This window comes from Schistocerca cancellata, chromosome 4 (genome assembly GCF_023864275.1).
Source record: "Schistocerca cancellata isolate TAMUIC-IGC-003103 chromosome 4, iqSchCanc2.1, whole genome shotgun sequence".
Taxonomy (NCBI): Eukaryota; Metazoa; Arthropoda; class Insecta; order Orthoptera; family Acrididae; genus Schistocerca; species Schistocerca cancellata.
Window position 1 is genome coordinate 692,530,883 of NC_064629.1, and position 27,022 is coordinate 692,557,904.

Sequence of the window (27,022 nt, forward strand, 5' to 3'; positions counted from 1 at the left end):
CAAACAAATAAGCTAATGTACCATTCCGCAGGTCCCAAGTGGAATGATCGTCATTTTTTAATGAACACTATATGAAAGAATCATTTTACAAATAATAATGCACTGAATTTAAAATAAAAAAAGTTTTTTTAGGGCGCAAAACTGCTATGGTCATTAGCGCCCGGTCTGGACATACGAAACAGTAAAAAACCGAAAATGGAAACCAGCAGCAATGGGAACGAAAGTCATAAAATTGGAGAAACTAAAAGCAGAAGGAAGGCTTAAAAATTCTCTACAGAAAGGGGTTGGTTGTCCCCAAAAAAAGCTTCAAATGACTGACGTCATTTCACTGGCACTAATAAATTCGAGAACGCGATTGCTGAGCGCGTGTCATCTGCTAAAATCGATGATATATCAGGCGACAGCTGTAGACGGGAGCGTAACGGATTAAAATAGGGACACTCAATTAAAAGGTGTCTTACCATCCACAGCTGAGAGAAGTGGGGACAGAGTGGGGGAGGATCGCCGCTTAAAAGATGTCGATGGCTAAAAAGACAGTGCCCTATCCAGAGTCTAGTTAAAATTACCTCCTCCCGACGACACGTTTGGGAGGAAGAGGTCCAAGCATAAGGAAGAGCTTTCACGTCCCGCAATTTATTATGGGGAAGTGTCGACCAATGTGCGTGCCATAAAAGAACAACACGACGACATAAAACGCTCCGTAGATCAGCGACGGGAATCGATTGAATAGCTGGCCGGAGAAGAGAGACTGCAGCCTTGGCCGCAATATCGGCCACCTCATTTCCACAGATACCAACGTGTCCCGGGAGCCAGAGGAATGCCACCGAGACACCCCCCAAGTGGAGCAAGTGCAGACAGTTCTGAATCCGGTGGACCAGAGGGTGCACAGGGTAAAGAGCTTGGAGACTGAGGAGAGAGCTGAGAGAATCTGAGCAGATAATGTACTGTATCCGCTGATGGCGGCGGATGTAGTGGACAGCCTGGAGAACAGTGTAAAGCTCCGCAGTATAGACCGAACCCTGGTCGGGAAGCCGAAAGTGATTTGGGGTGTCGCCAACAATATAGGCATTCCCTACACCTAACGATGTTTTCGAGCCATCGGTGTAAATAAATGTGGCTTCCGTAATTTGTGCACATAGAGCAGCAAATGCCCAACGATAAACAAGTGAAGGGGTACCATTCTTGGGAAATCGACAAAGGTCACGGAGCAGGCAGATCCGGGGACGGAGCCAAGGCGGTGCTGTACCCCAAGTTGTCAAGAAGGTTTTAGGAAAGCGGAAGGAAAGAGAATGGAGCAGTTGACGGAAGCGGACTCCCGGTGGTAGTAGGGAGGAGGGGCGGCCTGCATACCCTACATCAAAGGAGGTGTCGAAAAAAATGTCATGGGCTGGATTAGCAGGCATGGAAGACAGATGGCTAGCATAACGACTCAGAAGGACTGCTCGCCGATTGGACAGCGGAGGTTCAGCAGTCTCAGCATAAAGGCTTTCCACAGGGCTGGTGTAAAAAGCTCCAGACACTAAACGTAATCCACGGTGGTGGATAGAGTCGAGACGCCAAAGAATAGAGGGCCGAGCAGAGGATTAGACTACGCTTCCATAGTCCAATTTCGAGCGCACTAAGGCACGATAGAGGCGGAGAAGGACCACTCGGTCCACTCCCCAGGAGGTACCATTCAGGACACGGAGGGTGTTGAGGGATCGCAGACAGTGAGCCAAAAGATACGAAATGTGGGAGGACCAGCACAGTTTTCTGTCAAACATAAGACCCAAGAATTTAGCGACGTCTGAAAACGGAAGGTTGACAGGTCCTAGATGTAAGGAGGGTGGAAGAAACTCCTTACGTCGCCAAAAATTAACACAAACGGTCTTACTGGGAGAAAAACGGAAGCCGGTTTCGATGCTCCAAGAGTGGAGGCGATCGAGACATCCTTGAAGACGTCGTTCAAGAAGGCAGGTCCGTTGAGAGCCGTAGTAGATCGCAAAATCGTCCACAAAGAGGGAGCCCGAGACATCAGGAAGGAGACAATCCATAATTGGATTTATGGCAATGGCAAACAGTACAACACTCAGCACGGAGCCCTGGGGTACCCCGTTTTCTTGGGAGAAAGTACGGGAGAGAGTAGTGTTCACCCGCACCCTAAATGTGCGCTCTGCCATAAATTCGCGAAGAAAAAGGGGCAGCCGACCTCGAAAGCCCCAAGAGAACAGTGTGCGGAGGATGCCTGTCCTCCAACAGGTATCGTATGCTCTCTCCAGATCAAAAAATATTGCTACTGTTTGGCGTTTCCAGAGAAAATTGTTCATGATATAAGTGGAGAGAGCAACAAGATGGTCAACTGCAGAACGATGCTTTCGGAATCCGCATTGGGCAGGTGTTAAAAGACTGCGGGACTCCAGCCACCAAGCTAAACGGTAATTCACCATACGCTCCAAAACCTTACAGACACTACTCGTGAGAGAAATGGGGCGATAGCTAGAGGCGAGATGATTGTCCTTTCCAGGTTTCGGAATAGGAACGACGATAGCTTCCCACCATCGTCTGGGAAAAGTACTGTCGGTCCAAATTCGATTATAAAGGTGAAGGAGGTAACGCAGACTATGGGTTGATAAATGCAGCAACATTTGGAAGTGGATACCATCCGGTCCTGGGGCGGAGGAGCGAGAAGAAGAGAGTGCATGTTGGAGTTCCCGCATGGAGAAAACAATATTGTAGCTTTCGTGATTTTGAGAGGAGAAAGCAAGATGTCGCACTTCCGCTGCACGTTTCTTCGGGAGAAACGCTGGCGGGTAATTTGAAGAGCTCGAAATCTCAGCAAAGTGCTGACCCAATGAGTTAGAAATTGCGACGGGGTCCACTAATGTATCATGCGCGACAGTGAGCCCAGAGACCGGGGAGAAACTAGGCGCGCCTGAGAACCGTCGAAGCCGACTCCAAACTTCCGAGGAGGGAGTGAAGGTGTTAAATGAGCTAATAAAGAATTTCCAGCTTGCCTTCTTGCTATCGCGGATGATGCGACGGCATCGTGCACGGAACTGCTTATAGCAGATACAGTTGGCCAAAGTAGGATGGTGGCGGAAAACGCGAAGAGCACGTCGCCGCTCACGTACTGCATCACGGCATGCCTCGTTCCACCAAGGAACTGGGGGGCGCCGGGGCAATTCGGAGGAGCGTGGTATTGAGCGTTCCGCAGCTGTAAGAATAACGTCTGTAATATGAGTGACCTCATCATCGACGCTAGGAAAGTGACCGTCATCGAATGTCGCTAGAGACGAAAAAAGTGTCCAATCGGCTTGGACAAACTTAAAGCGTCGCGGGCGCATATATGGCAGTTGAGGCTGCAGTCTAAGGACACATGGAAAGTGGTCACTCGAGTGTGTATCATCAAGGGCGAACCATTCGAAGCATCGAGCTAGCGGAACAGTACCGACCGCAAGGTCCAAATGAGATAAATTTGTCATGGAGGCAGACAAAAATGTAGGGACCCCAGTGCTGAGGCAAACTAGATCCGCTTGGTGGAAGACGTCTAGCAATAGTGAGCCACGTGGACAAGGATGTGGAGATCCCCAAAGCTGGTGGTGGGCATTGAAGTCCCCAACCAGCAAATAGGGGGGTGGAAGCTGACCAAGAAGATGAAGGAGATTAGCTCGTGCCATTGGTGTGGACGATGGAATGTATACAGTACAAAGAGAGAACGTGTATCCAGAAAGGGAAAGACAGACGGCGACAGCTTGGAAGGAAGTGTTTAAGTGGATTGGGTGATAATGGAGAGTATCATGGAGAAAACTCATGAGTCCTCTATGGGCTGGAGTGCCTTCAACAGAGGGGAGATCATATTGGACGGACTGAAAATGAGGGAGAACAAAGCGATCATGGGGACGCAGCTTTGTTTCCTGAAGACAGAAGATGACCGGCGAGTAGGATCGTAAGAGGATAGACAATTCATCCCGATTGGCTCGAATGCCGCGGATATTCCAGTGGACAATAGACATAGGGTGAACAGAAAATGGAGGAATGTGACCAAGGTTGCCGTCAACTCAACGACTGCTCAGAGCTTGCGACCGACAGCATGGAATGGCATTCAGCTGAAGGCAGAAGATCCTGATCCATAGGTTGTTCAGGAGCAGCTCCTGCCACCAGCGATCGGCTGGTTGATCGGCCGCCAGTATTGCGCCTCGGCGACACAGAAGACGGCCGAGGGCGATTTCTGCCAGGTGGTGCTGTAGATGGGACACACCTTGGCGGAGAAGGAGATGAACTGGGTTTCTTTGTAGCCTTCTTGGAAATATGATGTTTAGATGAAGGAGGAACCGATGGTTGTGAAGTTGGGGTACGTAAAAAATCTTCACGAATATGCTCTTTTTTCGAAGTCTTGGTGTCTGACTTTTGGGCTCGAGATTTAGCAGAACCCGATGAAGGGTGAGCCATAGAGTGGGCAGGCGAAAGTGGTGAGGCTGAACGGGCGATCTTTGCGCTGGCCGATCTGATGATCGTGGCACTAAAGGTGAGGTCGCAAGTCTGCATGGCCGCCTCCTTTGTTGGCCGAGGAGAAGCAAGGACAGTGCTGTATTTTCCTGTCTGAGGCACGGTGGGTTGTCGACTGGCGAATAATTTTTGAGCAGCAAAGGTCGACACCTTTTCCTTCACTCTGATTTCCTGGATGAGCTTTTCGTCCTTAAAAACGGGGCAATCTCGAGAGGAAGCAGCGTGGTCACCCATACAGTTTATGCAGTGAGGGGATGGAGGTGGACAAGCACCCTCATGGGCATCCTTGCCACACGTAACACATTTGGCCGGATTGGAACAGGACTGGCTGGTGTGATTGAACCGCTGACACCGATAGCAACGCGTAGGGTTTGGGACGTAAGGGCGAACGGAAATTATCTCATAGCCTGCTTTGATTTTCGATGGGAGTTGAACTTTGTCAAATGTGAAGAAGACAGTGCGGATTGGAACGATGTTCATGTCAGCCCTTTTCATAACTCTATGAACAGCCGTTACGCCCTGGTCAGACAGGTAGTGCTGAATTTCTTCATCAGACAATCCATCGAGGGAGCGTGTATATACAACTCCACGCGAGGAATTTAAAGTGCGGTGCACTTCAACCCAGACAGGGAAGGTGTGGAGCAGTGAAGTACGCAGCAATTTTTGTGCCTGGAGGGCACCGACTGTTTCTAACAACAAGGTGCCATTCCGTAATCTGGAACAAGACTTTACAGGACCTGCAATTGCATCGACACCTTTCTGAATAATGAAAGGGTTGACCGTGGAGAAGTCGTGACCTTCGTCAGACCGAGAAACAACAAGGAACTGTGGCAACGATGGAAGAACTGTCTGTGGCTGAGACTCAGTGAACTTACGCTTGTGAGCGGACATAGTGGAAGGTGAGGAAACCATTGCGGAAGAATCCCCCATGATTACCGGCGTCTCCGATGGCGCGCTCCTCCCTTGTGGGGGCCCTCTCTGAGGGCACTCCCGCTTTAGGTGATTGTTCACACCTCAGGTCACACCTCCCGACAAACGGACGGAAGGACCAATCGGCACTTTCGGAAGGTATCAGCTCGGGTAATCACCCCTCCCTGGGCCTGGCCGTTACCAGGGACCACGTACGTGTCCTACTTGTCTACCCGGTGCGGGGAATTACGCGTTACCCCGTCACCGGCTACGCACAAAAATGCGTGGGTCGGCCTTCTGACATGCACATGGAGGAAGAAAGAGAAAGGGAAAGGAAAGAAGAGAGGTCTCAAATGCCGCAGCGGAGAAAAGGGTAAAGAGAAGAGGTAAGGAAAAGAGAAGGACAAAGGAAGGAAGAAGACATACAAGCAAAGAAGGCGAAGAATGCGTTACATTTACAAGCATCCATCTCCGGACGTAGGCACAAACCATACTCCCAGATGGGGAGAAAGGGAAGGAAAGAACCAGAGATGAGGGGAGGAGGGGCGAAGATGAGGGATGGGGAAGGATGCGGAAAGGGAAGGTATGCAGCCCGGAAAGGAAGGAAGGCCACATTAGCTCGGGGTCCCATGCTCGCTATGCACGTATCCACAAAAGAGTTGTGGACCCCCTGGCGGGTTTTTGTTTATTTATAAGGTAATAAACGTGTAATACAACTACCATAATACTTATTTACAATGAACACATTACTTCACTGAAATGGTGCAGAAGTTAGATTGTACTTACACACACACACGCGCACACACACACACACACACACACACACACACACACACAAACACACTTATTTACAATGAACACATTACTGCACTGAAATTGTGCAGAAGCTATATTGTACTTACATATATTCACACACAAATCAGTTGGTTCTACTGCGAAATTCATCAATGGAGTCGAAGAAGTTGGCCACCAATAAATCCTTTGAGCTTCTCTTAAACTAAATTTCATTGGTTGTTAAGCTTTTTATGGCTGCTGGCAAGTTATTGAAAATGTGTGTTCCTGAATAATGCACACCTTTTTGTACAAGACTAAGTGACTTTAAATCCTTGTGAAGATTATTCTTATTTCTAGTATTGATTCCATGAATTGAGTTGTTGGTTTGAAAAAGTGATACATTTTTAATGACAAATTTCATTAAAGAATAAATATATCGGGAAGCAGTAGTTAGTATCCCTAGCTCCCTAAACAGGCTTCTGCAGGATGTTCTTGAGTTCACACCACACAAAACTCTTACTGCACATTTTTGTGCCCGTAAAATTTTACCTTGGCTTGATGAATTACCCCAAAAAATAATCCCATATGACATTATGAAATGAAAGTAAGCATAGTATGCCAGATTTTTCATTTTTATATCCCCAATGTCTGACACAATTCGCACTGCAAATAGAGATTTGTTAAGACGCTTCAGCAGTTCTGTGGTGTGCTCCTCCCAGTTATTATCAAGCTGTAATCCCAAGAATTTAACACTGTCCACTTCTTCTATCTGTTTGTCATCATATGTTAGGCATATACTCGTGGGACACCCCTTACAAGTTCTGAACTGCATGTAGTGTGTTTTTTCAAAGTTTAGTGACAAGGAATTGGCTAGGAACCAGTGATTAGCTGATCTTTCTAAGAATACACTTGTTTTGCTATTTATTGCAATGTTTGTATCATCGTCAAACAAAACGAATTTGGCATCTGGTAATGTTACTGATGAAAGGTCATTAATATACACAAGAAAAAGTAAGGGCCCAAAATGGAATCTTGTGGGACCCCACATGTAATTAGTTCCATGTTGGATGATGCCCGATAGCTTGATACATGTCTCTTTCCTAATAACACTCTGTTTCCTGCCAGAGATATAAGATTTGAACCATTTTGCAGCATTTCCTGTTACACTATAGTATTCTAATTTACTTAAAATGATATTGTGATTTACACAGTCAAATGCCTTTGACAGATCACAAAATATACCAGTTGCCTGCAATTTTTTATCGAATGAATTAAGAACATTTTCACTGTAAGTGTAGATAGCCTTCTCAACATCAGGACCCTTTAGAAATCCGAACTGTGACTTTGACAGTATGTTATTTGAGATAAGATGGTTATAAAGCGGACTGTACATTACTTTTTCTAAAATTTTTGAGAATGCTGGCAAAAGTGAAATTGAACGGAAATTTGATGCTATTTCTTTATCTCCCTTCTTAAACAGTGGCTTAACTTCAGCATATTTTAACCATTCAGGAAATATTCCACTGATAAATGACTGGTTACACAGATAGGTTAATATGTTAGTTACCTCAGAATCACATTCTTTAATTAACTTTGTTGATATTTCATCATACCCACTAGATGTTTTTGATTCTAAAAATTTTATGATGGACATTATTTCTGCTGGGGTAGTGACGGTCAAATTCATATTATGGAAGTTACTTGAAATGTCTGGTCTGAGGTATTCCATAGCAGCATCTACAGAACTGGACAACTACATCTTTTCAGTAACAGTTATGAAATGTTTGTTAAAAAGTTCTGCAACACTATACACATCTGTCACCAATGTATCATTTACTCTTAATGCTGTTTGTCCTCCTACATGTCTGGTTCTACCGGTCTCCTCCTTCACTATATCCCATATAGTCTTTATTTTGTTATCTGATATGACTATCTTTTCCTTGTAAAATATTTGATTTTATGTCTGTATTACAGTCTTTAATATTTTGCAGTATTTCTTGTAATGTGCTACAGCATCAACATCGGAACTGTTTCGGATTGACAGATACAGTTTTCTTTTTGTTTTACAAGATACCCCTATTCCTTGAGTAATCCATGGTTTCTTTGTAGACTTTGCTCTAACCTTGGTAAATTTTTTGGGAAAACAGTGTTCGAATAAGGTAAGCACTTTATTAGCAAAAGTGTTATATTTTTCATTCATGCCATGAGCACTGTAAACATCAGTCCAGTGAATGTCTCTGAGGAGTTTCCTAAAATAATCAATTTTTGGCTTATTGATTACCCTCTTGAGCTCAGATTTAACAGATTTTATATCCTGTTCAGTGTTAACATTTAACAGAAGGAAATGCCTGTCATTATATGAGAGGCCATTGACTATTGGTTTTGTAATATAATTTTGTTCATTGGACTTTTCTTAAAGATATTATCAATGGCTGTTTGTGAGCAATTGGCTACCCTAGTGGGGAACTTTACAGTGGGAATTAAGTTGAATGATAGTGTTACTAACTCACATTAGTTTTCATAGGAAGAGTCTTTAAGGAAATCTACATTGAAATCACCAGAAACCACTATTTCTTTGTTTTTGGTTGTTAAATGGTCCAGTATAGCTTCAAGGTGGTTTACGAACAGATTAAAGTTACCTGCAGGTGCTCGACATACACTTAATATTATGAAGGATTTTTTGTGAAATTCTACTTCTGTTGCACATGCTTCCATATACTGTTCTAGGCAAAATTTATGAATGTCTATTTTCTTAAATTTATGACAGTTCCTTATGAATGTGGCAACTCCTCCTTTCTCCATTTCTGATCTACAAAAGTAGATACAAAGCTTTGAATGTAGTCAATTGGGAGTAAATAGCACCAGACAGAAATAGTGGAGACTGAGTGTTGACACAGTGCACGGTCTACAGGACCATGACTACTGAATAGGTAGGTAGATAAGTAAGTAAGTATAAAAAGGATTGAAAGTACTCTAAGTTACTGAACATCTCTAACAGTTAACAGAAATCTATTGAGGCATGTCAGTGATGGGGATAAACAAAATGTGGTTCACTAGTTTGACACTTCATGATAACCCAAGAAACTAACTGATGCAACAATCTTTTCTTCCACAACTTGTTAAACCACCTGAAAAATGATTTTAGGTAACATGATATTGAGGAAGCAGCATATAGAGGATGTGGACATCTTTGTCTCTGTGCAGGGCTGCTCTCGGTTTACACATTTCTTTTTCTGATACCAAGATGTGATACTCGGATGTATAATAGTTAATAAGAAAAGTTTCTATTTTAATGATCAAGATACACAAGTAATTTATGTTGCAGTACTAAATTTATAAATGGGATGAAAATGGACAGATCAGATTAAGAGACAATTTTTATGATTACTAGAAAGCAGGTATCAGGTGTCATTAGACATAGTACAGAGAAGAATATTATTGTTCAAAAAGACATTATTGATGTAAGTGTGATCAAAGCAATTTTGAACTCTCCTGAACAACTGCAGAAAAGTGTAAATGATGTTCAAAATAGTGTGCAAGCAGAAGACATGCAATTAAAACCCCAAGAGAGCCAAAGGAAAAAACAATTAAAAGAAGCTAAGAGTAGCATGTCTGGGGGGGGGGGGGGGGGGGAGAACAGTATAGTCTGTGGAGGAGAGATTAAATCAGGGGCTGTCAGAAATGGAAGGCAAGTTAAGATTACAAATACACAGAAATGAACATGAATGTGTCACATTAAACGCTGAGGTAAGGGACAAAATTGTTAAGCTGGATGAAATATACACAGGTGAAAATTCCTAATTTGAAGAAAGATTCAAAAGAAAATTGGAAAAGAGTCATAGTGGCATAATGGAAAAGGTTTGTGCAGCAGATAGTAAACCGACTACATTAAAAGTTGATGTCAGTACTACAATATAAAAACAAAAACTGAAAACTTAAGAGTCAAAGGTTACTATGATGGAACATGGAAATGTTAGAAATATTATTAATATGCTGCTCATAAAAAAATGATCAGAATTTTAGACAGATGGAAAATATCACCCTGCTGATTTTGTTGTATATTGTGGAGATAGATTTGTGGATGGAATGGTTGATTTAAAACAGATTAAATACACAAAAGGGGCAATGGGAGGGGAAACTTTGTCATGGACAAACCAAAATCAGAAGCATTTTGAGATGTATGAAGACTCTGAGAAGGGATTGTCAAATAAATATTGGGGAGAGGTGAAACAATCCAGAATTCAACATGATTTTTAAGTGGGAATGTATATACACCACGGAAGGTAAACATGAGAGATTTTTGTATTAGGTAAATTGAAAGAATGGCACAAATGGAGAAGCCAATGGGGCCATTAATTATCATTTTCACTTCAAAGAAGAGATTGCCTAAACATGTAAAATGGGAGCTCATAAATGCTCCAGGAGATACTATAGGGAATATGGACACTGCTTTACCACTTAGAAACAGAAAAAAATTCTAAAATGACAAATGATGATGAGTGGGACAGAAGGGATTACAGAGAAGACCACAGAAACATTCACAGAGATTTCAGGAATGATGGTAGGAGAAACTGGAGACCAAATGATAGAAGAGATTACAGTAAACCACACTACGATCATGTTGAAGGGCAAGCTGGGGAGGGGGGGGAGGCAGACCTCACAACTGGGAAAATGAGCTGGTATCCCAATCCCACCTGAGGTAAGATCTAAGATAAAGACTAGACCAAAACAGAAATGCTGACGTAGGAACCAATATGTAGGCAGTTTAATTCATTCTGTGTGGAGAGACTTTTGGTGGGAAGGTTAATTTTGGAAAGAAGTTTTTGAAACTGCTAGTATGAAAAAGGAGAAAAAATTCAAAGAAAAGATTGTAAATGATACTATGAGTGACTGTTTCAGTGGGTTGAATCAAATGATGGATTTAATGGTGAAAATTCAAATGTGAATGATAATGGAAATGCTAGTTTAAAAATTTTGAGGAATGATAGTGTGTTTGTTCTTGTACTACAGCTGCTGATAAAAATGTTGACAGAGTGCATATTGATACTAGAGCAGCATGAGACCATTGTAAGAGAAGTTACAGGCAACTGTGTTGCTTTACATGTTGATGTTGGGAGGGTGGATCCTTAATACGCTAATATGTCTTGTGTTGATTCTGTATGTGATATTTCAAATGTTGTTGATGCTGATGTTAATTCTGAACTTTGTTTCAAGGAAGCTGTAGCATATGCATATGCTGTCACTGATGATATTAGTATAGAGGTTGAAATAAATGAGTTAGTGAACGTGGATCCACATAATAGTAATGGTGTTAATGTTGTTACAGGAGGGCTTCCTGAAGTCGTTATTAGGAACAATGTTTCAGATGTTTTTGTTGTAGGCAGTAGTACTGCAGGGGCAGATATGGTGTAACATACATTGAAGAGGCAAAGAAACTGGTACACCTGCCTAATATCATGTAGGGCCTCTGCAAGCACACGGAAGTGCTGCAACACGATGATGCATGGACTCGACTAAAATCTGTAGCAGTGCTGGAGGGAATTGATGTCAGGAATCCTACAGGGCTGTCCATAAATCCATAAGAGTACGAGGGGGTGGAGATCTCTTCTTAACAGCATGTTGCAAGGTATCCCAGGTATGCTCAATAACATTCATGTGTGGGGAGTTTGGTGGTCAGCGGATGTGTTTAAACTCAGAAGAGTGTTCTTGGAGCTACTCTGTAGCAATTCTGGACATGTGGAGCATTGCACTGTCTTACTGGAATTGCCCAAGTCCATCAGAATGCACAATGTACATGAATGGAAGCAAGTGATCAGACTGGATGTTTACGAATGTGTCACCAGTCAGAGCCGTATCTAAACATATCAGGGGTCCCATATCACTCCAGCTGCACATGTTCCACACCATTACAGAGCCTCCAACAGCTTGAACAGTCTGCTGCTGAAATGCTGGGTCTATGGATTCATGAGGTTGTCACATACCTGTACACATCCATCTGCTCAATACAATTTAAAATGAGACCTGTCCAACCAGGCAACATGTTTCCAGTCATTAACAGTCCAGTGTCGGTGTTGACAGGCCCAGGCAAGGCGTAAAGCTTCAAGTCGTGCAGTCATCAAGGGTACACGAGTGGGCCTTCAGCTCCAAAAGCCAATATTGACGATGTTTCATTGAATGGTTCACACGCTGACACTTGTTGATGGCCCAACATTGAAATCTGCAGCAATTTGCAGAAGGGCTGCACTCCTGTCACACTGAACAATTCTCTTCAGTCATCGTCGGTCCAGTTCTTCCAGGATATTTTTCTGGCTGCAGCAATGTCAGGTATTTGATGTTCTACTAGAACCCTGATATTCACGGCACACTCATGATAGGGTCATATGGGAAAATACCCAATTCATTGCCGCCTCAGACATGTTGTGTCCCATCTCCCGTGTGCTGACTATAACACCACATTCAATCTCTCTTAAATCTTCATAACCTGCCATAGTAGCAGCAGTAACCAATCTACAAGGTGTACAACTTTGCTTCCGCCATTTTTTCCCCAACATTTGAGGCTTTAATGAAACAAATTGTTTACACATGTATCATTCAAAGTATTTTCCATTGCTGGCCACTAATTTCTCCCACCTTTCTGGCAGTGTATGAATCCTGTGTCAAAAAAATGTTCATCTTCTGAAGCGATCCATGAATCGATCCAATTTGTGACTTCTCCATGAGATGGGAAGTGTTGGTCAGCCAGGCCATACGCCATTGATCTAAACAGATGATAGTCAGAGGGAGCAATGTCTGGAGAATATGGCGGGTGGGGTAGGATTTCTCATTTTAATGTTTGTAAGTACATTTTGACCTCTTTTGCAACGTGGGGTCAAGCATTGTTGTGCTGCAAAATCACTTTATCGTGCCTCTCGCTGCATTGCGACCATTTGTCTTTTAATGCTCTGCTCAAATGCTTTAATTGCATTTGATAATGAGCACCTGTAATTGTTTCACTTGGTTTTAACACCTCATAGTACACGACGCCGAGCTGGTCCCACCAAATGCACAGCATGACCTAGGAGCTGTGAATATTCGATTTGGCCATCAACGTGGAAGCATGGCCGGGATATCCCCATGATTTTTTGTGTTTAGAGTTATCATAATGAACCCATTTTTCATCCTCGGTCACAATGCGATGCAGAAATCCCTTCCGTTTTTGCCTCTGAAGCAACTGTCCACAAACACAGAAATGCCGTTCAACGTCTCTTCGTTTCAGCTCACAGGGGACCCAAGTTCCTTCTCACTGAATCATGCCCATAGCCTTGAGACATTTTGAAATGGCTTGCTGTGTCACTCCCACTAATCATGCCAATTCTTCTTGAGTTTGACGCGAGTCTCCACTCAGCAATGTCTCCAATTCTGCATCTTCGAAAACATTCTCTCTTCCACCACTATGCCAGTCTACAACATTAAAATCAATGTTTTTGAAGTGTTGAAACCACTCATGACATGTTCTTTCACTAATAGCATTCTTACCATACGTACTTGAGAGCACCTGATAAGACTCAGCTGTTGTTTTCTTCACACTGAAATAGAACAGCAACACCTCCCGCGGATGACGAGAATTAGGCTTGTAAACTGACATTTTCAGTCAGGAACAACTTTATGATGCAGACACAAATTGACTAATGTTTGAATCAGGTAATTTTGATCAAGGTCCAAGCTAACTGCCTGATGTCTGCGATCTGTTTCTTTCAACCGCTACTTACTGTTGTCGCCACCTATTGGCAAATGGCGGAAGCAAAGTTGTACACCTTGTAACAACTATGCCAGACACTTCTTGTCTTATACAGGTGTAGCCGACCACAGCACTGTATTCTGCCTGTTTACAGATCTCCGTAATTGAATATGCATGTCTATACCAATTATCTTTGCACCACAGTGTAGATGTTACTGGTATAACTATTTCTTTATGCGTATAAGATGAAGTTTATTCTACAGAGGAGGCACTAGCAGTCATACCTAATGCAAATGACAATGTTAAGGCAGCAGTCAGCTAAGGACATGAGTGAAAATTGTAAACAAAATGGAATTTCATTTTCCTGGGTACCAAGTCAGGACTAGATGAAATTAGTGGGAAATATGTAAACGTAGTCAGCAGTTTAGAGCCACAAGAACAGAATTGGCAGTCAGAGATACTAAAGCACAGTGGAGAAAAAATTTATTGTGCTGAAATGAAAGAAATATAAATTATTGGCAACTACTGAGGAAAATTTTGATGAAACTGATATGGTAGAGGGCAGTTTTGCAGTATGATGTCAATACAGCAGGGGATACAAGTTGTGGAGATGTAGATGCCAGTGTAGAGTGTGTTTAATTAAAATGTAAAGTTGCTTTTGGGAGTAGCAATAAAGCAATGAATCATACAGTGGGAGAATTCAACATTACAACCATGAAAGATGCTACAGATGAATTTGAAAGCACTGAGAAGGATCTGTTAGAAAAAAGAACCTTTTAGAAGAAACAGGGTGGTAATATTACAATCAAAAATTGAAGTGAGTGTTGGGGGTTTGAGACTGAAGCACTTCTGGATTCAGGTAGTGAGGTTAGTGGTGTCTCTGAGCTGTTTTATGAGTATCTGAAATCTATTACACAAGTTATGGAATTGCCATTTGTTGGAATACAGATTAGATATGCAACCCATATCTTAGGCAAATGCTGGGATGGTTCCTTTGGAAGGGCACAGTCGACTTCCTTCCCCACTCTTCCCTAATCCGATGGGACCAATGACCTCGCTGTTTGATCATGTGGCACCCCCCCCCCCCCCCCCCCTAAAAAAAAAATCTTGTTAGGACACAAGTAATGCTGTGTTTTAAGATAGGTGATACAGAGTTTTGTTACAACTGTGTGGTTATATCTGAAATCTGTAAAATGATGTTATTGGAATGGGTTAGATGAATGATGTAAGAGCTGTTGTACACTGCAACAGTAACCAGTTATGAACAGAAGTAAGTGGGACTAATTTGGTCATACAGTATAACGAGGGAAAATGATGACAGCATCCCTTGTAATGGATAAAAGGCCAAGAGAAAATGGTGAGCAGAGGGGGCAGAACTAGAGAGCTTTTCTGATGTGCAAGGAAATTTGGATGACTTTGAATGCATTACAAAAAGCCACATGAACAATTCATGCAGAGATCATACCATATAGCTATTGCTCTAAAGAAGGCAGCTGAAACCGAGTTGGAAAGTATTGTAATGCCGACCAGAATGGTCGCGGGGTTGAAGTGACAGAAAGCGCGTGGCAGGACCCGCAGAACGGTCCGCGAACAACAACACAACGGGGGTAGAACGGACATGACCAACGAAGGAGAGAACGAGCAACAACAAGATCAAAACAATGGAGTCACAAGAAAACCTAACAACCATGTCCACTCATACACAGAACAAGAAAGCAAATAAGCTGTCTAAGGTGAGGCGATGTGTCCAGAGACGTACGCAAGGTTAGACTGACTGGCTGAGCGAGAGGCAGATGCTTAAATAATCTATCGGGGGTGCCGCTATTGGCCGCTGGAACCATGTGTTCCACTGTGGCGCCCTCACAGTAAATGCGGGCCAGGAGGTGTGCACCACCACAGCTTACGGCGCGATGGTGCAGAGACCTCTAGGGGTCTTCGACATCTATGACATCTGGCGGGGATTCAAATTCCGTGGCACGCGGTACCAGAGAAAGAATGCCACAGATAGGGATAATGGAGAGAAGCAACAGTCAATATAACAATCCACTAGCGGTTAAGAGGAGGGAAAAATCAGTGAGACTAATGTTCGATGGCAGAAAGCTGAATGCCATAATCTGTGGGGAAACAGACCATCTAGAAAATATGAATGACCTACTCTATCAGTTCCACTATGTCTAAATAAAGTCAGTGTTGATTTGATGTTGGTTTCTGGCAAATTCCCATACTCAAGAATAGTACGCAGTATACAGCTTTCGTGTGTGGGAGCAGATACTACCAGTTTAAGGTAGTTCCCTTTGGTCTGAAAATTGCTATGGCAGCTTTTATAAGAGCATTCAATTGTTTGATGTAGGAAACTTATGAGCAAACTGATATATTGATGGCATCTGTTGACTGGGAAAGTCACTGCATTCACTGAGGGAAGTGTTAAGTGGTCTTAGAAAGGCTGGCATGAATCTAAAACTATGCACGTGTGAGTTTTCAAGGAAGGAGACAGAATTCTTAGGATACGTTGTCACACCCACTGGAAAGATGCCAAAGAAAGGCCGGATACAGGCTACAGTTACATGCCCCATTCCTAAAAACAAGAACTAATTACAGTCCTTATTAGGAATGTGTAGCTTCTACCAAAAGATAATTGGGAATCAAGGTCTGAACACACCAAATCTGACCAAGTTACTGAAGAAACATCCATCTTGGATGTGGACACAGGACTGCACTCAATATTTTCAGCAAATAAAGGACAGCTTGAGTAATAGTGGATTGCTGTAACACCCAGATCCAACCTTCCCTTAGTGTTTACACACTGATAGAAGTGGTTATGATTTGGGAGTGGCACTGTCAGAGGGAGGGGGGGGGGGGGGGGGGGAGAGGAGGAGAAGGGTAAGTGGACGTAAAGCTAAATGGACATAAAGCTTTGAGGAGTATAGCTTTTGCATCAAGGACACTTCCCAAACATGAGCAGTGCGATGGGACCACTGAAAAGTAGTTGGTAGCAGTTGTGAGGGCATTTGCCAAATTCTGGAACCATCCACTGGATCACAAAGTGATTGTTTTCACTGACCAAAGAGCGGCTATTTACATAAATGTAAACTGTTGAACAGCAGACTAATGAGGCGGGATATGTTCCTGTAGCAATTTAATTATAGCATCCAGTACGTAAAGGGTACTAATAATGTTGTGGCTGATTTTTTCTCAGTGGGAAACAGGAATATTTTATGAGAGTAAGACGATGAAAATAAAGACTTTAAAATGTTGTGCATAAAGGATTTGCCAAGTGAGAAAAATATTGGGAGTATGTAGGGACCAGGATCTCAAGCTATAACAGATGAAGAGGAGCCTTGGAACTAGAGGGGAGGAAAATTTGGATAAACACCACAAAATACATAAGGGAATTTTGTTCAGAAGAGCAAACAAAAACAGTGATGAGTGGAAGTTATGTCTTCCAGAGGACTATGTCAATGATTTAATTCAGCAAGTGCACTTGAGCTATGCACACTCTGTGGACTTAAAAAATGCAATGAAATACAGAAAATGCCATGTTCAATAATATGGTCAGATGAGCACAAAAACAACTTGACCTCTGTCAAAGAGTTGAAGTTAGAAATACATGCAATTTAAATACCAGAGAAGTAATCTCAAAGTTGAAATTTATGCTGAAGTTTGATTTCATAAAGGTCTATTAACTGTGAAATTTTCAGATTTTTATCTGGTCCCCCAACAAAGATACTGCAGGCCACAAAATGGAAAAATTAATAAAATCCATTTTTTTTAAAATAGTGTATTTTTTAAGTGTAAGCTGCTCACCATTGACATTCTATAAAAAGTAACTATACTATACAATGTAATAGCAGAAAAAATATTAAAGCTGAGAAATTAATCTTTCTTTGGAAAACTACCGTTAAAAAATTGAGTTTTTTTATTTGTGGCTGATAACTTTTAACTATTAAAAATATATTAAAGAATACATTCAGCTATGTGATAATGATGTTAATTTGTAGCCCATTGTGTGTTGAACTAGATGCATTTTATCTGAAAGGCTTAAGACAATCCATTACAGAATAATTGTAAAAAATGTAGATGCTTGCAAATACAAAAAAACGAATGGGGCCTGGAACAAATATGGCCATCATTTCAAAATAATAAACAATAAATTTTTTAAAAAATATTTTTGTGACTACTGAACATTGGGGAATTCACCCAGCAAATATAAAATTTTTCTGAGATTCTCAAGCAACCAGTGCTGGATCACTTGGTATGGACTGACCCATATGAGAGAATTGGGATGGCTCTGCAGGACATATTGTGGCAATAAACATAGCTCCTGGGTGCAATATATAAAAGATTTAAAAACTTTAATGAGCTGTGTGAGGCACAGCTCAATGGAGTTTTTACCACGGAAGGTGGAGTTCGACAAAGCTGCCAAACCTAATGTCTGAACATACTGATTTCTCCCCACATAAAGAGATGATGAAAGGGGAGTTAGAAACATTTGTAAAGGAGAACATGGAGAGAAGAGCAATGCAAGAAAAGCAAAGACATGATAGAAGTGTGATAGAAAGGTGAAGGTGACAAATAAGAATTGGGGATCTGTTGTTGGCGAGAACTAAGGAGAAGAACACCACAAGGAGACAAAGAATTTTTTTAATTACTTTATGGGCCTTTTGAAGTAATGGCAATTCCATGCCCAAGTACATACTGTGTTTGGTTTGCTCACAGTCAAACAAAATACTTCGGGTGAGTAATATAAATGAGATAAAACTGTATAAAGAATGAGGATCATGATGGAATATATTGAAGTAAGGAGGGAGAGAGAGAGAGAGAGAGAGAGAGAGAGAGAGAGAGAGAGAGAGAGAGGGGGGGGGGGGAGGGGAGGTGTGTGTGTGTGTGTGTGTGTGTGTGTGTGTGTGTGTGTGTGTGTGTGTGTGTGTCTTTTCTTATAGATTTGTGTGCTACTTTTGAGGGTAAAGATTCTATAGTAGTCCTGAATAATGGGTATTAGTTCATCAGTGGCCATGTAATAATATTTTGTGAGAGTCTGTCAAGTGCACACTTAAGAATTTTGTTGTTGCTTGGATTTTAATTTGTATGTGGTTGTTACACAGTAGGAGAATAAATTGAGCCATTTCATGTACATGTTGGAGATTAACGGATAACTTTCTTGTGAGATGTGGGGGTGCAGTTCATTTTATTCATGCTGAGGGACGGCTATATCACAGTGGGAAATATGTATGTTTTACAGGGACAAAGAAAAGTTCATTATGAAACTGACAAAAACATGTTACACATTTGTTGTTCTGAAAAATCGTCTGCAGCATAAGAGTAAATGCATTTTTAAGATGTTCACTGTTTTTTTTCCCAATCTTAGACAATTTAAAAGAAAAATTTGCATTTTTTGCATGTGGTTATTTAATATGGTATGGAAAGTAAGTTTACATATCTTCCACATTTCTGGCATATAGGTTGAGATTACCTGTATATTTTGTACATATTTTAGTTATATTTACTTGTTACTTCAAGTCTTATATGTAATTCACTATTCAGTTATCTGATATTGGAGTGATCACTGGGAACGTATGTTTTCATTCGGTGGGATTGTTTTTAAGTGTTACTTTAAACTGTAAGTCTTTCAAATTAGCCATTGAGAGATTCTATTCTTCATCTGTGATTTGACAAAAATTCGCAGGGGGGGGGGGGGAGGAGGAGGGAGGGTAATTATAACATTACAATAACATCGATGGTTAGTGATAAATGACATCTAAAGACTCTCTGAAAGTAGTTCAAAGATATTATTTTCACATGTCTGTTGTTTTCACTGGGAATCTGTACTCCTAAATATTGTATCCATGTGTCACATCTTGACAAATTTTCCTCAGAACTAAAACAGAGTAATGATATTTCATTAAGAACAGTGTAATTTGTTATTAAACAATAATCTTATAAGGCCAGGATGTGAGAAAGTAGTGGAAATCGTTATTTTGGAGATACCACTTTGTACGTCTGAAATGTGGCGGAAGCAGTGCAAGTAGTGAGGGGTCCAGGCGGATGTTGTGGGGGGGGGGGGGGGGGGGGGCCTTTTGCATTGGGGCAGTGCTGCAGTGTGGATATGAACTTGGATGCGAACTCTAGCTGGAATAAAGTATGTTTTAAACAGTGATTTTATTTGTCCCAACCAGCTGCATTTGAGTAATCAAATCATTACATAATGCTAATACTGGCAAAGACTTAGGTGATATCATCTACTAGAGAGCCAACAAGCTAACTGAAAACAACAGTAAGATTTTCATAGACCAGGTCCAATATATAATATAAACTATACATCTCCAGCAAAAAGAGGAGGGAAAAGGGGGTGAGGGGTCATATTACACAATGACATATGAATGGTTTCACAACTCATGGCGGAACTAAAGCTACTGACTCACCGTATTTACACTGAGGTGACAAAAGATATGGGATACCTCTTAATATTGTGTCAAGACTTCTTTTTGCCCAGTGTAGTGCAGCAATTCCATGTGTCATGGGCTCAACAAGTCATTGGAAGTCCCCTGAAGAAATATTAAGCCATGCTGCTTCTATAGCCGTACATAATTGCGAGAGTGTTCCCAGTGCAGGATTTTGTGCACAAATTGACCTCTCAGTTACGTCCCATAAATGTTTGATGGGATTCATGTTGGATGATCTAGGTGGCCAAATCATTCACACGAACTGTCCAGAATTTTCTGACATGGTGCATTGTCATCCATAAACATTCAATCATCGTTTGAGAACATGATGACCATGAATGGCTGCAAATTGTCTCCAAGCAGCCGAACATAACCATTTGCAGTCAATGATTGGTTCAGTTGGACCACAGGATCCAGTCCATCCAATGTGAATGCAGCCCACACCATAATGGAGCCACCACCTGCTTGCACAGTGCCTTGTTGAAAACTCAGATCCATGGCTTTGTGGGGCCTGTGCCACACTCAAACCCCACTATCAGCTTTTATCAACTGAAATCCTCACTCACCTGACCAGGTCACAGTTTTTCAGTTGTCTAGGTTGTCTGGTCATGAGCCCAGGAGAGGTGCTCAAGGTGATGTGCTATTAGTAAAGGTAGTTGCATCAGTCGTCTGCTGCCATTACACATTCATGCCAAATTTCGCCTAATAGATACATTCATCATACGTCCCACATTGATTTCAGTTGTTATCTTGTGCAGTGTTGCTTGTCTGTTAGCACTGATAACTCTATGCAAATGCCACTGCTCTCAGTTGTTAAGTGAAGGCCAACAGCCAAGGCATTGTCCATCAGAGGTAATGCCTGAAATTTAGTATTCTTGGCACACTCTTAACACTGGATATCAGCACATTGAATTACCTAACAATTTCCAGAACAGAATGCCCACGCGTCTAACACCAACAACCATTCCGCATTCAATGCCTGTTAATTCCTGTTGTGTGGCCATAATCATGTTGGAAACCTTTCCACAGGAATCATCTGAGTACATATGGCAGTACCAATGCACTGCCCTTTTATACCTTATGTCATGATGCTACTGCCATCTGTATATGTGCATACTGCTATCCCATGACTTTTGCCACCTCAGAGTAAACCATTTCAATCTTGTGTGTATTATGAAATGCTCTTCCTGATCATCAAATTCTATGGGAAACACATCTTCCAGAATAAGAGTGCAGCTGTCTTTATGTCTCACTGTGTACACTGCCTCACCTATAATTACTGATCTACAACACTTTTTATCTAGAGTTAAATTTATCAGGTCTGATATAAAATGAGCTAAATATCAGTTTGCAACATATCTAAAAACAAGGCACGCAATTATCTACGAGAGAGAAACCAATACAACATGCACAATGTGTGAATATACTGGAAAATTATAGTAATTACCTGCACTGAAGTGTTGTTGATTCCATCTACATCATAGAATTTAAAACTTGAGCCACTTTTGTGCGACTTTGAAACTGGTAACCGTTCCAGATATGGATTATATATAGGAAAATCAGTGTAGTAATGTTCTAACACCCAAACAGCTGCACGCTGAATGCTTAGCTGTCCAATAGCATAGGAACGGCTCTCACCATCAGGACTTCGTACAATCTAGAAATGACATATGGGTGAACAATTAGAGAAGCACTGAATTATCCAATGTACATCACAATTTATGACCAAATGCAACTTGGCTATGGGACACAAATTAAACAGCATGTTATACTAGCAGGATACTGATACAGACAAAAATACAGAAAGATAATAAATAGGTGCAAAATGCAGTCACAGATTAGGTCATAAGAGAGTCCAAGTTTGTTACACCTTTACATTTGTGTACATTCCAGAAATTTATCATAGTCTCGGCCCACAAAAATTCTTACCAGCAGCTTCCATCAATTGATTTACATATACCCATTAGGTCACTCATTTCTATTGCTATTACGGCCTGGCTTATGTTTCTGGTAGTCATAAGAATTTACTTCTAGGGAAAGGTATTCCAATATTCATTGTTTTTGCTATGAGAAATGTGAAGCACCACAATTACTATTATTTGACACAGAGAAATATAAACCTGGTCACAGCAAACAATAACTTGGTCACATGACTAGGTACCGCCACATTCCAGTTCAAAAGTAGTGCACATCATTAACTCAAGAGTAAAATTTTGGGATGTGACTGCAGAAAATGTCTTCCTGCTCAGGTATAATGGATTGCTGTCAATGTCTTCAAATTTACTGACATTAAAAAGGAGAAAAATGTGACAGTACTGATGGAGAAGGAGGTGCAATTGCAAACAAAATGTTGATACTGAGTGCACTGACAGCTTACAAATTATGCGAGGAGGAAAACGATACCAAGTACAATGATATTCAAGATTTACTCCAAAGAAGTAGTGCACACAATAAATACTCATTTGTGGATAGAAATATATGTGTCACTGGGCAGCAATTTCTGCAATATTATGAACACAAAAAATGCCAAATTTGTGAAAACTTCACAGCACTTGACTTCAAGATTAACAAGTGAACTATGATAGAAATTGTTCTTTCTATTAAAATATTTCATTTTCAAAGTTGCCAAAATAAATGAATACTCATGTGCAAACAAGATATTTACAGGAAAAATGGAGCATAATAACCAAAGCAGCAAGTGGTTTATTTAGAAGAAATGTGGATTCAAACCCACAACATTTCTTCAAATAAATATTTGCAAAGCGACAGTGTACAATTAGAATTGTCAAACAAAATAGCCAGTCTGTTTTAATTGCTATGCACACAGGCGGTGACGTGGATTCTGTTCTCGGATCACTTCTCATATATGATTCAAAATGCAAAACATTGTACTATCATTCAGAAATTGACAAACTAAAATTATTAACAAGATACACAGACATCCAGATTATTCCAAGAATACCTCCTAGAAGTATAGATTTGATAATGCCCCATATCACAACAAGCAATAGAGTAAACCATCTTCCTATAGTTCACTAGAAAGTGAAATGCAGTCCTGGCTGGCCAAGCATCCCATACATCGTGAGCCAGATATAAAAAAGTTGAACTTAGTTAAGGAGCAAAAACCTTCTCATGTTTATTCCATACACAAAATTTTGCAAGGAAACAGCTTTGTTCACCTCCAATTGCTATCATACCATCCAGACCTAAATCCCACAGCACTGACCTGGAATCTTTCAAAGAATAGAAACTCCAATCAAAACAGTCAAGCATCTGCAGCTCTTGGAGCTGAAATACTAACAGTTGATGCTTTTCTTACTGTGACTACAGAAAACAGCGCAAGCACTGATGGATTAGGTAGCTGAAAATAATAATCTAACAATTTTTAACATGTTGCAGCCCTGTCAGCAACTGTGATAAATTAATATGTCAAAAATCCACCTCAGTTGCAAAATGTTACTGGTCTTTACCCAGGTTTCATCTAGAGTAATCTAGCCTTCTTCAGATGCAAAAAATAAACTAATACATGCCAGAATAAGGCACAGTCAAACATAAAAAGCTGAAGTACCATGGTACCATGTCAAGCTATGTTACTTAGCTGAGGAACAGCCCCACTCCCACTTCGTGGAAAGCAGTCGGTTAGCCACCAACACTACGTTAGAACTGACTGTGACGCGCAGGTGAGTTTTGTTCCACATCGCCCTTGTGACTACAAGTTTTTACAGGTTTCCTAAACACAACATTGACCATATGTGCATAAAGTCATAAATGATGCCCTAAACTTTACACACCCAGTCAATCATAAATACGTAGTAATGTAGTGCCATAACATAACAAGGTTAGTCAAATTTCGCATTAACAAACTGACATATTACTCCATGTATAATGGAAATTATTTTATTTCCGTCTTCTCCTAACCCTGAGAAGTTCTCGTGTTACGGACATACAACCTTGTTCATCCCCCGCATGAACTCGTGGAAAACCATACAACATAGCGGTGATCATACGTGGTTTTAATCTAACAACTTATTGTCTAAGTAAATTTCTCATCAGTTAATAAAGTATCGGTTTACAGTTAATGCTTATCAGGATTCTATCTACTTAGTCCTTGTTCTCTCACAAATTTACGGTTTAACTATACGTAATTTCCCAGTACATAACATAAAGACAGCCAATGGCAAGCACCTTTGACTTCCCGTGCGTGCACGCGGGTGATCCATCGTCTTGCTTGGTACACATCCACATGCCACAGTCAGTTCTAACATAGCATCCGCAGCTAACCGACCGCTTTCCACAAAGTGGAGCTGGGGCTGTTCCTCAGCTAAGTAACGTAGCTTGACATGGTACCATGGTACTTTAGCTTTTTATGTTGGACAGTGCCTTATTCTGGCATGTACACTCCTGGAAATGGAAAAAAGAACACATTGACACCGGTGTGTCAGACCCACCATACTTGCTCCGGACACTGCGAGCGGGCCGTACAAGCAATGATCACACGCACAGCACAGCGGACACACCAGGAACCGCGGTGTTGGCCGTCGAATGGCGCTAGCTGCGCAGCATTTGTGCACCGCCGCCGTCAGTGTCAGCCAGTTTGCCGTGGCATACGGAGCTCCATCGCAGTCTTTAACACGGGTAGCATGCCGCGACAGCGTGGACGTGAACCATATGTGCAGTTGACGGACTTTGAGCGAGGGCGTATAGTGGGCATGCGGGAGGCCGGATGGACGTACCGCCGAATTGCTCAACACGTGGGGCGTGAGGTCTCCACAGTACATCGATGTTGTCGCCAGTGGTCAGTGGAAGGTGCACGTGCCCGTCGACCTGGGACCGGACCGCAGCGACGCACGGATGCACGCCAAGACCGTAGGATCCTACGCAGTGCCGTAGGGGACTGCACCGCCACTTCCCAGCAAATTAGGGACACTGTTGCTCCTGGGGTATCGGCGAGGACCATTCGCAACCATCTCCATGAAGCTGGGCTACGGTCCCGCACACCGTTAGGCCGTCTTCCGCTCACGCCCCAACATCGTGCAGCCCGCCTCCAGTGGTGTCGCGACAGGCGTGAATGGAGGGACGAATGGAGACGTGTCGTCTTCAGCGATGAGAGTCGCTTCTGCCTTGGTGCCAATGATGGACGTATGCGTGTTTGGCGCCGTGCAGGTGAGCGCCACAATCAGGACTGCATACGACCGAGGCACACAGGGCCAACACCCGGCATCATGGTGTGGGGAGCGATCTCCTACACTGGCCGTACACCACTGGTGATTGTCGAGGGGACACTGAATAGTGCACGGTACATCCAAACCGTCATTGAACCCATCGTTCTACCATTCCTAGACCGGCAAGGGAACTTGCTGTTCCAACAGGACAATGCACGTCCGCATGTATCCCGTGCCACCCAACGTGCTCTAGAAGGTGTAAGTCAACTACCCTGGCCAGCAAGATCTCCGGATCTGTCCCCCATTGAGCATGTTTGGGACTGGATGAAGCGTCGTCTCACGCGGTCTGCATGTCCAGCACAAACGCTGGTCCAACTGAGGCGCCAGGTGGAAATGGCATGGCAAGCCGTTCCACAGGACTACATCCAGCATCTCTATGATCGTCTCCATGGGAGAATAGCAGCCTGCATTGCTGCGAAAGGTGGATATACACTGTACTAGTGCCGACATTGTGCATGCTCTGTTGCCTGTGTCTATGTGCCTGTGGTTCTGTCAGTGTGATCATGTGATGTATCTGACCCCAGGAATGTGTCAATAAAGTTTCCCCTTCCTGGGACAATGAATTCACGGTGTTCTTATTTCAATTTCCAGGAGTGTATTAGTTTATTTTATGCTTCTGAAGAAGGCTAGATCACTCTAGCTGAAACCTGGGTAAAGACCAGTAGCATTCCACAATTCAGGCGGATTTTTGACATATTGATAATAATAATACCAGTCAGTAATGACGCAAACACAGAGTTGTCATTAATGTCCACACCAAATAGCAAACAATGATTCGAGAGACACAGCTAAGGAAGATAGTAACATCTCCATGGTGGGTCATTCTACCAATGCTGCCAGCTATGGTCACATAAATATACTGTAGGTCTCATTTGCATTCTTGTTTTACATGAGCATTTAATTACGAATTATTAATAAATGACTTCTGTACCTGAGTCACATTTGTAAAAGCACTGAAATTTATATTCCCACCCTGTTCTTGGGTATAAACATGATAGTGCCACTGTGGCCTGCCCTTCAGTTCAGTTTCCTGGTTCATACATTTATGAAATAGATAGGGTTTCAAAAAAAATAAAACCAAGGACATGGGAAGCAATAATCATTACACTTAATGGCAACTTGTGAAGTCCATACAGTAAGGTAAAATTATATCAGGTAATTAGTACACTTACAATCAGTGAAAAAATAGTCCACAGTTGTTTCAGTGTCTTTGCTATACAAAAATTAATCCCCAATGTGATGTGTGTGTGATGTGGTATTTATTGATTTCAAGTTATCAAATTTTGCCAGTTACCAACTTTCAGCAACATTCCTTACATACATAAATGATGAAGTAAAATCATAGTGAGCTGTTTGTTTTATGGCACAAAAACAACTCAAGTCAAATGTGCCCAGTCAGAACCATAGAATAAGAAGATGAAAAAGGAGTTAAAAGGAAATACACGTTAAGCCCAATCGATGGAAGGAAAGACACC

The 27,022-nt window shown here is 42.0% G+C and overlaps 1 protein-coding gene across 2 annotated transcripts in view; it reads right to left on the reverse strand.

The window, feature by feature from the left end:
* Positions 1 to 27,022, reverse strand: part of LOC126183576 (vang-like protein 2-B) — an 83,840-nt gene that overhangs the window by 24,543 nt on the left and 32,275 nt on the right. For both annotated transcript variants that reach the window (XM_049925673.1, XM_049925672.1), the window contains exon 6: positions 21,773 to 21,982. In XM_049925673.1, coding sequence (XP_049781630.1) covers positions 21,773 to 21,982 — 210 coding nt within the window. The remainder of the gene's footprint in view (positions 1 to 21,772; positions 21,983 to 27,022) is intronic.